Source organism: Bubalus kerabau, chromosome X, assembly GCF_029407905.1.
Source record: "Bubalus kerabau isolate K-KA32 ecotype Philippines breed swamp buffalo chromosome X, PCC_UOA_SB_1v2, whole genome shotgun sequence".
In the NCBI taxonomy this organism is placed as follows: Eukaryota; Metazoa; Chordata; class Mammalia; order Artiodactyla; family Bovidae; genus Bubalus; species Bubalus kerabau.
The window spans coordinates 152,942,129-152,954,720 of record NC_073647.1 but is presented as its reverse complement, the minus strand read 5'-3'; the positions used below and the strand labels follow the sequence as shown (position 1 = coordinate 152,954,720).

General features: G+C 40.6%; 2 protein-coding genes across 2 annotated transcripts in view; both read left to right on the top strand.

Moving 5' to 3' along the window:
- Nucleotides 1–140: 140 nt before the first annotated feature.
- Nucleotides 141–12,393, top strand: PIGA (phosphatidylinositol glycan anchor biosynthesis class A). The gene is made up of 6 exons (XM_055565479.1): nucleotides 141–276; nucleotides 2,187–2,966; nucleotides 6,929–7,061; nucleotides 7,773–7,905; nucleotides 8,074–8,280; nucleotides 11,464–12,393. The coding sequence occupies exons 2-6, from the start codon at nucleotides 2,249–2,251 to the stop codon at nucleotides 11,728–11,730; spliced, it is 1,458 nt and encodes a 485-aa protein (XP_055421454.1). The 5' UTR covers nucleotides 141–276; nucleotides 2,187–2,248; the 3' UTR covers nucleotides 11,731–12,393.
- ASB11 (ankyrin repeat and SOCS box containing 11) overlaps nucleotides 160–12,592 on the top strand; it is a 48,451-nt gene continuing 36,018 nt past the window's right edge. The window contains exon 1 of the mRNA XM_055565478.1: nucleotides 160–276. Coding sequence (XP_055421453.1) covers nucleotides 264–276 — 13 coding nt within the window. The 5' untranslated portion in view covers nucleotides 160–263. The remainder of the gene's footprint in view (nucleotides 277–12,592) is intronic.

Below are 12,592 nucleotides of genomic sequence, written 5' to 3'. Positions count from 1 at the left end.
CATAAAAGGTTAAACCGAGCATTACTGCTTTCAGTACAGAGAAAACAAGTCTTCCGGAACATCGTGGTGACACGTGTAGGCGCGAGCTGACGTTACATCGCACGCTGATGGTGGGGAGTCGCTCCTGCGCGTGACTCCACTTTCTCTTTTTGATTGGCTGTCCTGTAGGTGCGGTGCTCGCTCGCGGACGCCCTTGATTGGTGCCTCGGAGCTGCTGGGTAGGACTCCGGCTGCAGCCGCGGGAGGTCCGGACACTGGCGGCCATGGGACTTGCTGGTAAGTACGCGTTTGAGTTCCCGTCGCCGGTTCTCTCTCCATCTTCCAATTGGGACTGGGCTGTCCTCAGGGGAGCATAGCCGGTGATGGAGGGGGCGAAGCCGACCTAGCTTGAGGCTCAGAACTCGGGGTCGAGGGGCTCGGGAGTCGAGTGGGGCTGAGGGTGCGCTGAGGCGGCCGCACTGTAGCCGGTTCCCTGTCGGCTGAGGCGGGCGGGAAGAACGACCCCGAGACCCTCGGCCTCGGTTTCCTGCTCACTTTCTGGCGTCTCAGGCGAGACCGCCCCTGATCGCGCGGGGTCGCTGACTGAGGCGGAGTCATCTCTTCCTTGGCCCTGGCGCTCCCCAGCGACCTCAGAAAGTGAAGCCGGGACAGCGCCCAGGGGTGGGTTGGAAACACCGTCCTCTTGACCCCAATCCGCCCCGCCCCCCGGGTTACTCTAAGGCTTCTCAGAAGTCTGCTGATAATGACTGTCCAGGGACTCCTTGACTGTGGCTGTGGATTTTACGGCCATCTCGCATTTGCCACTTAAGTGGCTGAGTGGGGACCTTGGACAGATCGCTCAACTTGTCATTTGGAAAATAAAAGAGTTGTTTCACTAGATCTCCAAGCTTCTCTTCAGGTTTAAAATCTTAAGATTTTGTGCTTGTACCGTTTGTTGCGCTTTTATGCCGTGAAGGTGTTAGGCTTGATACCCTGATAGGCAGATTGCTCACAGAACATTGCAGATTAGTGACAGAACTTTAAATGATTTCATTTGGTGCTTTACTCACTGTTTGCGTTATCACTCATCTTTTAAAATTGAATGGAACTGGAAATTCAGGTTTAAGTGAGAAACCACAGTAAGAAAACCTTACTGAAGTTACTTAACAGTACAAACTTATCTCTTGATTTGGTAATATTGAATCTTAATTAGTAAATTCAGCTCAACAAACACTTATTATTTCTGAGACTGTGTTTAAAATAAAGATGACCTTGTTGGAGAGAATAGACTTTGCACAAGCTGTTGCTTTGCATTTTCTGAGTTTGTGGTGAATCAGAAACTCAGACCTTTAGAATGGCTTCCCATTGTATAGTTGAGTTTCTTGAGGCATGGAAATCTCATTTGTAAAAGCTGAGAATGAGTTTCACTTGCTTTCTCTTTTGCGTTAACAATCTAAGACTCTGTGGTCATATTGAATATTTAGTGCGCATTTTGCACTGATGTTTTCGGGGACCCCTTAGCTGAACATTTCCTGCTTCAGATGTAGAAAATGGCCCCAGATCCAGCCCATCTCTAGTTTTTATCTTTAGATTCCGAACTGAAGAAATGGTCATTCGTGGAGGGAAGATGTACATAACTGAAAGTTTTAAGAAATGAAAGGAATGGTTTGATTATCACCATTTTTGAATAAGGAAGGGGAAAGTGAGGTCTGGCATGTGCTACAAGTGATACTTTAGAAAGTTGCTCTCAAAAGACAGTTCTTACTCCGGATATATTTCTAATGTAAACCACAGAGTTAATACTAGAGAACTTGATGGGATTCTTTGAGTCAATGGCTTAAACTCTGAAGTGAGGTTAGCAAGCCTTTTCTGTAAAGAGTTGCATGTCTAATTGTCTGGATAAACTGCTTGGTTAGTATGGCAAAGTATTATTATACTTTGGTAACAAAAATTATTTAAAATTATGTGTAGTGGTATTCTTAGATCAAAATTAAGGTATGAGGACCATTGCAGAGTCTAGTTTTGTTCTATGGCCCACAGTAAATGGTAAGCAAGTAAATGCTGTCAAATGCATGACTACATTGTATGTTTTATTTCTAGGGAGAGAGCTAACAGATGTACATTAACATTAAAACATGTATGTCCGGATTTGGAGTGCGGAATGCATTTTGTCTCTGAGCTGAGATCCTGTCTACTCTCTCTTTCAGGTACTAGAGGACACCTATCTTAACTGGGTTGCTCTAAGGACTAATGCCTAAACCGTCTCAGCATGGCCTATAGAGGAAGAGGTGGGCGTGGCCAGCCTTCCTCAGCATCACTCTCCCGTGTCATCCCTGGAAGTCTTCACAGATTTAGGACCTGTGCCCATAATATATGCATGGTGTCGGACTTTTTCTACCCAAACATGGGAGGCGTAGAAAGTCACATTTACCAGCTCTCTCAGTGCCTGATTGAAAGAGGGCACAAGGTCATAATTGTCACCCACGCTTACGGAAATCGCAAAGGCATCCGTTACCTCACTAATGGCCTCAAAGTCTATTACTTGCCTCTGAAAGTCATGTACAACCAATCTACAGCCACGACCCTCTTTCACAGTCTGCCATTGCTCAGGTACATATTTGTTCGGGAGAGAGTCACGATAATCCATTCACATAGTTCCTTTTCTGCCATGGCCCATGATGCCCTCTTCCACGCCAAGACAATGGGCCTCCAGACAGTCTTCACGGACCATTCCCTTTTCGGATTTGCTGATGTCAGCTCGGTGCTTACAAACAAGCTTCTAACTGTGTCTCTTTGTGACACAAACCACATAATTTGTGTCTCTTACACTAGTAAGGAAAACACTGTGCTAAGAGCAGCACTGAATCCTGAAATAGTGTCCGTCATTCCTAATGCTGTAGATCCTACTGACTTCACTCCAGACCCATTTAGAAGGCATGATAGTATAATAACTATTGTTGTTGTCAGCAGACTTGTTTACAGAAAAGGTAATGAAATGATAGCTACGATTGTACCGCGCAGCCTTTTTTTCCTTGTAGAAAGCTGTTGAATATCTGTGTTATAATGATTGTTGGGCTTCTCATTTTGTTTTACGGTTTTATAACTACTTCTGTGTTAAATATAGTAAACAAGGGTCCAATATGTTTTATACATCCTAAAGGAGAAATTTCTGCAACAGTGGTAAATACTTTTCCTACCCTTACCCCCCACCTTTGATGTTTTAATAGTTGATTAAAGGAATAACAATAACCTGATGCTGTTTAATAGTTCAGGTCTTTTGAAAATTTCCCTACATATACAGTGAGAAGTACAGGGCCCAGCCTACCACATAACCCTTTTTTTTTCATTGCAGATATTTTGAAAGCTAAGAAAATCCCAAGGGTGAAAACTAACATCAGCTGTAACCGTGTGATTCAGGGATGACCCTAATGAATGTTTTGATTTATAGCTTTCCTGTCGTTTTTAATTCATTTACTCAGAGTCAGTGAGCTTGTTCTGCACATTGCTGTTCTGTAGCTTGCTTATTTCCTTTCAGTGTAGATAAGACAATAATGTATTGGCAGGTAAGTGATGAAGAAAGTGGGGTTAGATGGCCCAAAATCCTATCCTGGTTCCGTCCTGCTGTGTCATCGATGACAAGCTACTTAACATCTCCGAGTCTCACTTTTTTCGTTTTGTGTGGTTCGAGCAACAGTGGTGATCTTGTGAGGTTCAGTGATGGTTCCTATAAAGTACTCGGGAAGGGTCTGCTGTGGCCAGAGAGGATGGTTTCAGTGCCTCTGCAGCATTTCACGGATACCGCAGCCTCGCTGACTCCAAGTCCGAAGCAGTCCGGTTATTCAAAACATAAATGGTCTTCTGGATGGTATCGGAAAACCAATTGTCAGCAATCAAAATTGTCACTAAAAGTAGGGAATTGTTAAAAAGATAATATGTAACCACCCTTTTAAATATTTGAATTTACTCAAAATACTGTTACCATGCACTGAATTGCCAATAAGATGTAGGCCTGTAGGCTTAAGAGTACTGGTCCATTGGTTTGAGCTGAATCATCTTTCTTGCACAGTTACCTTCAAGAAGCATAATTTAACAGTTGCCAATTTGGGTCTCTCATGTGTGATGAGAACCTAAAGGCATGTGAAGTGATGTACCTCTGGATTTTCCATTTGTTTTTGATCTTACACAGTGGTTCAGGATACCCCCTGATCTGACAAGGACTTTTTCTATGTCTTGACTGAACGTTTCAGACTGTTCAGCTTAGCTTCACAGAAACTCATTTTGTCCGTTTATGTGCTATTAGGTAAGCCAAATACAGTAACAAGTGCAGTTGGTATCGAACAGATTTGTGGAGAAATGCAGCTGATTCCTGGTACGCATGCAGCTCAGCAGTGGGATCCGAAGTGCCCCAGTGCACTGGGGAGTGCAGATGTGGGCCCTGGTCAGAATGGTTTAGGAATGGACAGTCTTAGTCTGCTGTGATCCGATAAACCGAGGTTGGTGAGAAAACCACTGAACTGCGTTTTGAGGGGTGAAAGCAGTGACATGCTTTCATTCTTGAAGAAGATGTGAATGGAGCAGCATTCTGTGTTCTGAATCCCTCTTGGGATATTGGTGATGTGTTTATGCCTGTTTTTTTTTTTTTTTTTTTTTTTTTTGCTTTTTAGCAAATAATATACCCTGGTGACATAGCCAGCTAAGAAAGAATATGATGCATACATGGTCAAGGATCATAGCAGAATTAACTTATCTGTTCAAAGATTGAACCTGGTACCTTTACCTCACTAATCATGGTATTTTAACCAGCTGAGCTAACCAACAGCAGCTATAGCCTTTCCTGTTCTCAGTTCAATAATTTAAAAAAAAATTTATCAAACCCTCTCCATTTGCCAGTAACATTCTAAGACAGAACAGCCATATCTGTAGCCCCAAAGAGATTAGTTATATTAATGGCCTGTTAATTATTAATAAATTAATTTCTTTAGGAGGTGTTCATTTGGACCAGATATCAAAGGCCACTGAAACGTATTAAGTAAGAGGATAAATCAAAGTCCCTACCCCCCAGGATTCCTGGCCGGCCTCTTTCCTTTTCTGTTGAGCCTGTTTTGCCCTTAGGCAGGGTTTCACAGTGCTCCTGTGCATGTGCAGGCATGCCCCACTTCTTGCTCTAGTGGTAATGACGACTTACATTTATATTCTGCAGTTGATAAAGCCTGTGCATGGTATAGTACCTCATTTGACCCTCCCAACTGGAGTGTAGATGTTATCTGCATGTAACAAAGAAACTGAATCTCAGAGAGGGTAAGTAACTCACCCAGGTTACACAGTAAGTAATAGAGGTAACCAGCCTGAGTTGAGCCCTTCTCAAGTTAAGGTCTCCTGTTCCCTCCATCCTCAGCCCAGCCATTATCCTAGGTATAGATTCAGGAAGTTCTTTCAAATACTGTTAGACTATGCTTTAAAAGAACTTTGAATCAAGTTTTCTTGCCCATTTTGTGTGAATATGGCAATTGACAGTCCTGTGTGTTTCGTTGCGTTAGGCTCTTGGTAGAGGTACCAGAGCATTTTTTATTTGTGGGGAGTACTCAGTGTTAGCTGTTGGTAGAAATTCCGATTATTACTCTATATGTTGTGTTTTTTTTTTTTTTCATTTAAAGAATGGATTCTTAACCTTTGTATTAGAAGAAAGAGGGGAAGGAATTATAGGAGGCTGATTGTTAGAAGTCAGTAAAACGTCTGGTTTATCTAGAAATCTAGTTGATGGGCTTGATGATACACTTGAAACAGCTAAGATTTTAATGAGAAGGTTTCATAATTCATAAATGCCACATGTGAGTTTGCTAATGCAGTCATATTTTGAAAATACTAGCAGTTTATTTAATCCTACTTTGAATTATTTAATTAAAATGAACCTTTAGTATTTCTTGTACCATCTTTTTAATAATTAATCTGCCTATATTTGGGAAGATTGATTGAAGTGCAGTTCTTGTGTATGTGTCTGTGTGCATTTTTTTAAGCTTTAATTGGCTTATTTTACATTTACTTTTGAATGTGTGTGGTTTGCCATTGTTAATGAACTAAATTCTGAAACATCACTACTGCTGTCTCTTTGTATAGCTACTTTTCAGACTAGTAGAGCATAATTTACTTTGCTGCTTTTTATTACCTGAGGTTGTATTTACATATTATGAGAAAGTATTTCATTAAAAGGAAAGAAAGGACCAAGATACACCCTTTTGTTCTATAGACTATAATGATCTGGCACATGAGGTCCTTCCACCTTCATCCACTGTCATTTGGGGCAAGTGGTCTATCACAGGTTTAGATGGACTATTCTTATAAATTTTGCTAATACCATAGTGTTCGCTGCAAAATCCTGTGTACAAACTGCATTCTTAACAAAATGGAGGCAGCAGTTATGTTTTGCTGCTTAGCCCTTTCCTATAGTAGGAGGTAGAATCACAGTTCAGTAGAATTTTATGGTTGAAAGAGACCTTGGACTTTAGGTACAGTGGTCTCTTCGTCTTCTATATCAGGAAACTTTCCCATTGTCAAAGGCCTTGCTCGTACAAAGGCTGGAACAAGACCCAGATCTCCAGTCAGCTCTCCAGTTCTGTAGAAAAATTTAACTGAAATGTTAGCTACCTCTAATGCCTTTTTTAGTCACAGGCGTTGTGTAGTCACAGGTGAATAACTTGAATACTTTCGAAACAGAATAGTCTACAAACTGAGTGGGTAGAAGGTAACAATGGTGTCAGTGTATATATCTTTCAGAATTCTTGGGGGACCCCTGATAGTTTGTGAGTGATTCCACCATTCTAGGAAAGGGTTAAGGGAATTTGTTTCCCTGCTTATGTAAGCTAATACTTTTCAAAGTGAGTGGATTCTCAGTTCTGATAAAAACTTTAAATTTAATTATTAACATCTCCAACATTCAACTTTACGTTTTCAGGGACCGATTTACTTAGTGGTATAATACCTGAACTCTGTCAGAAATATCCTGATTTAAAATTCATAATTGGAGGAGAGGGACCAAAGAGAATCATTTTGGAAGAAGTACGGGAAAGATACCAGCTCCATGACAGGTATTGATGGATTCCATATTGTCTTGGGTGAGAAAATAATCTTTTACCTAAATTTGGTTTTGGTTTCGTGCCTGCATTAAGTGGGCTGCTTCTGCTACATGTACTTGATAAAACAAAGTAATGCAAAGCCTATTTTAAAAAAATGATATAAATGGGAAACCCTAGATAGGGTATTCATAATTTTTTTTTTTTAGCCCAGTATTATTTGACTTTAGGAGAAACTGGTTGGGGCACCCAAGAATGCACAAAAAAACAACTACTTTGATTGGAAGTGTTTGCAGATTCTCAAGCCACACTGAGTTGTGATTTAAATAGCACGGCCCAAATCATGTAAATTGCTCTGCATATACAGATTCAAACATTTCTCTTCCTTGTTAACTTAGATAACAGGTGAGCTGTGTGCATGTGAAGCCTCAATTTAAAAGAGACATTTTCCTATTTAGAAATGATACTTTAACATTTACTCATCAAAGTGTATTAATATTTTCATGGAAGGCAAACTAATTTTGGAGAGGATGAAATTTGATCTGTGACAAAAGTTAGAAATATGTATAGCTCTATGAGTTTTAACCAAACAGTTTTATATGACTTTTAGATCAGAGTTGGGTGATACCAGTCTTTTGAGATGGAAAAGGTTAGAAGCTTATGAATGGTATTTCTTTTATACCATGATTGTTACTCCCCCCTTTCTTCTCTTGTTTCAAACATCAGAGTGCGTCTCTTGGGAGCCTTAGAGCACAAGGATGTTAGAAATGTCTTAGTTCAAGGACATATTTTTCTTAATACTTCTCTTACGGAAGCATTCTGCATGGCGATTGTGGAAGCAGCCAGTTGTGGTTTACAGGTAAAAAGCTTGGAGGGCTTATTACATTGCTGGGGTTTCTGCATGTGTCTTTTGAAAAATAATCAGATGCAGTCTGTTATATTTTTTTAAGTTGGTTTTGCTTGTTTACCTGAGAGATGAATTCTGGTGGATCACATTTTTTTGTTTTGTTTTGTTTTTCTTTTTAAGGTTGTAAGTACCAGGGTTGGTGGAATTCCTGAAGTACTTCCAGAAAATCTTATCATTTTATGTGAGCCTTCTGTAAAATCTTTGTGTGAGGGATTGGAAAAAGCTATTTTCCAACTGAAGTCAGGAGCATTGCCACCTCCAGAAAATATCCATAACATTGTAAAGACTTTCTACACCTGGAGGAACGTTGCAGAGAGAACTGAAAAAGTACGTCACGTGCTAGAGAAGGGTATTTGAAGATTGTGTCTGGAATTCTTACCTGATGCTTCACATACACATTTACTTCTTTTATATAGGTTTACCATTTCTGCTCTATTGCTTAAATTTATGAAGTCTCTTTCCAAATGAGACTTCTTTTTGTATATATTAGGCTAAGTTTCTAGTCAGATCATTGCCTTTGACATCTGAAAAATAGTAATGCAGTATCTAGACCTTTCATTAAACTGGCCATATAAGAGTTACAGACTTTTCTAGAAGTTACAACAATTAGAGGCAAAACTAGTATTAAAATCTACTTTTAGACATTTTCTTGAGGCTGTTTATAATTCTAAAGCATATAGGTCTATTGGAAAATACCTGGTTTTGCTTAGGCCAGTTGTGGCAACTTTGTAACTTACAAATATTTAATTCAGGCTACTTCCAAAACTTGTGTGGCTCTTGCTAGCTGCTGTGATTTTTTTTTTTCTTTAATTGAAAGGAGATTTTTGCATCTTTGGGCTGATGGGGAACATAGTAAGTTAGAATTCCAAATACACATGACAAATGTAAGTAGGATCACAAATAGAAAGCAGCAGTAGAGAATTTCCAAAAGGACAGGTGCAGGAAATAGGTTAATGTCCTTAGGCAGGAGAGTACAGTTGTGGGAAATGCCTCCTTATTTTGAGGTCAGTACTTCAGTTATTCTACTCAATTTCGTCCTTGTTTAACTGCCTCTCATTACTTCGTCTGCCTCCTGCCTCTTATTACAACATAACAAGCTGAATGGAAATGCTGTGCTTCTTAGTATTTGGAAACTGTGCAGAAAGACGGTTGGTTGGGAGCCTGGAGAAGATAGTGCTGGGTACTCTTACCTGTATTCAGTGGAGCTGCTAGTTTCTAGCCCAAAGTTGGGAGCTAGATAGAGCTGAGCAAGCAGAAAGGCTTTCTTGTGGTGGTTTTTTTTTTTTTTAAATATAATTGCTTTACAATGTTGTGTTAGTTTCTGCTATACAATAAAGTGATTCAGCTATACGCATACATATATCCGCTCCCTCCCACCCAGCCCCTCTAGGTCATTACAGAGTCTTAACTGGCTTAAATTGTAAATTCCCATACATAAGGTGAGCCCGTATTTGAATGGAAGTGCAAAAGAACTCTCCAAAAATTGTCATACACATTTTCTATTGAAACATGAGATATTTGCATTAACAAACAGTTTTGACTGAAATAACCCTGAGATATTTTCTAGAAGTTAACTCCACCAGTGACTCCACCTGTTTGAAATAACTACATTGCCTTGTTTTCCTGTGGCAGTTGGGGCACAGCACTGAGTGCTTTCTGGGAGTGCATGGCAGAATTGTCTCAGGAGCCTTTCAGGCTCTGTTGATTCTATTTTCCTGCGCCCCTGCCACTGCTGGATTCTCACAAGACCCTTTGCGAGGGGGTAGGGGTGGAATTCGGGGGTGGTGGGCAGGGATATTTGGTTAGGCAGATTTTCTTAGTGAGGCCCACCCTGACTGAAAACCATAGCTCTAATTGTGCCTTACCTTTTTGATCAACATGTAAACCTCGGAAGTTTGCCCTGTTATACATAACAAGTTCAGGGGCAAAGAATTATGGTGATAGTTTTTCAGTCTATGTTAAAGGAGCGAATTAGGCTTTTATTTAAACCACAAATTTTCCTTCAGTTACGCTTAAAGTAATAGTAGAACATCTGTATTGTTTTCAGTTTTACACTCTATGACGGTTTATAGTATACATGCAAAGAAGAAAGTGAATCCTTATCGCTAATGGATTGTCAAGCCTGTCATTCTCTCCATAGTAGCAAAGTATTATTTTGTCACTTGAGATCGTAAGTTAACTGACCTAGAAATAAAGGTGGACGTACGGGTGAGTTTCTAGTTGCTCTTTTAATTCTACCTGTTTGACACAGGATGTTTGATCCCTTTCAACTCCTTAGTTTAACTGCTATTTAGAAAAATTAATCAAATTAAATCAGCGTTTGTGCTGAAAAGATACTTTTTCAGTTATAATTCACCACTCAGTGTAATGCTTGACATTTGTTGTTCAGTCGCTAAGTTGTGTCTGCCACTTTGTGACCCTGTGGATTGCAGCATGCCAGGCTTCCCTGTCCTTCACTGTCTCCTGAAGTTGGCTTAAGTTCCTGTCCATTGAGTCAGTGATGCTATCTAACCATCTCCATTTCCTGGAGGAGGAAATGGCAAACCACTCCAGTGTTCTTGCCCCGAGAACCCTGTGGACAGTATGAAAATGCTCGACATAACTCTTAACTAAAATGTATTCCAAATGTCCTCAGGGTAGAGGAGCTAGACAAAAACAGCCTGTACCTTTCAGAGACCATTGATCTTTAGAACTTGCTCTGCACATCAGAACTTTGCTGAGGTCAAAACGAGATAGTTTACAGATTTGATAACGTGAGAATGAGCACGGGTAATGCCCAAGTGCACTTAAAAAAACACGAAGGCCGGCCCATTTTATGTGTTTGAAGTAACTTCAGAGAGCTTTTTTTTGAATATTTCAGAGTTTAGTGCTTAGCAGTTCTTTAAAAAAGCAAGCCGTCTATTACCAGTTCTCAGCAGTGAACTTTATTTGCCAGTGTTTGGCCTGTCCCATCTACCCAAATTTCCCCCATCCCTTTCCCCTCCTTTTATTTGGCATCCATGAAATGTCTCGATTTTCTCCATGCCTGTGCACAGCAACTCAGCCTCTCATGGCTGTGGAGAGAAGAGCCTCTCTGAACCCATAGATTGTAACTTTCTGGTAGTAGTTGAATCAAGGAGTCCTAAAGGGCCAGTCCTGCTTTTGGAAGTCACTGCTGAATTAAACACAGCCTCAACAGAGGCAGCCCTCAAAGCCATTCCAGCTTCTCAGGACTTTGGAATTCTCCTAGTTGGTTAAATATTGCTGGGGATCCCCTAGGGCACAGGGGCCGAGGTAGATTCATCTGGGTGTCCCAGGGTAAAAACACCCCAGTGATTTGTCCAGAGGAGGCATCCATAAGTGAATCAAATGGCAGTACTTAGTGTACGCAGCTTCATTTATCACATCATCACTGTAACAGCAGTGAAATGTAAAAGCTTCCTGTTTACATCTCTAAAGCACTCCTGACCTGTGCAGGTCGTCGTTTTGTTGCAGCCTGCGATGTGCTCATTTTTGGTTCTCTCCCGCCAGGTGTATGACCGAGTGGCAGGAGAAGCTGTGTTACCCATGGACAAACGGCTGGACAGACTCATCTCTCACTGTGGCCCCGTGACAGGCTACATTTTTGCTCTGTTGGCTGTATTCAACTTTCTCTTCCTCATCTTCCTGAGATGGGTGACTCCAGATTCTTTAATTGATGTTGCAATAGATGCTACAGGGCCAAAGGGTGCCTGGACTCATCGATATCCTTATAGTAAAAGGGGGGCTGAGCATATTGTGCTGTCTAAAACAAGGTAGAAGAAAGCCTGAATTGTGAGATTTTCAATACTTGTAATAATTCTATTAAGACTATTGAAAATAACCTTGCTTTTTTTCTTTTTCATTTTAAACTTAATTTAGTAAGTTATGCTACCTCTATATCATTCAATGTTTTATTTTGAGGAAAGATAAACACTTATGCAATTCCTGAGTGTTGAAACTCCTTGCACTTACTTAAAATTTAGGAGAGAGCATTGAAGCCACTCAGGTATGCAATTTTTCAGACTACTGAAATCCCTCTAGCAGAGATGTTTAACGTTATATTTTGGGAGCTTTGGGTGCCGAAGGGCCAAACGTTTCCTGGGCATTTTTTGGCCAGTTTTAAATGTTCTACCATTAGACATTCACCAGATGTTTACAGGTTTTCTTTAGGGAAGTATAACAACTCTATGAACTATTTTTTAAGTCATGTTCATACTGTGTTTATTAGACATTGAAGTCATGTTCGTAACTTATTGGGTACACTCAGTAAGTGTTTCATATAATCATGTTTCTTGAGTAAAATGGGCTGTCAGCAGCCAGCCTGTGTGAAGCACCTGTCACGTGTTGAACTAGATGCTTCCTGCGTTAGGAACCAGGGGATGCATTCATTCCTTGTTGATCACTCAAATAAATGGCTCACTTCGTCATAGTCATATTTGACATGAAGTGGTAAGATAGCCACCACGCCAAAAATGCTGATGGTTTTTAATGCCAGGAAAAACTTGCCTGCATACTCCGAGTTCTTCTGTGATCCTGTTGGATGCATTCTCCTAGGTTAAGCCTTCATCTTCAGTTGTATGTATGAAAATGCTTCTTGCTTTTTAAATACTAGGGACCGATCCCACTGTTGCTGATAGCG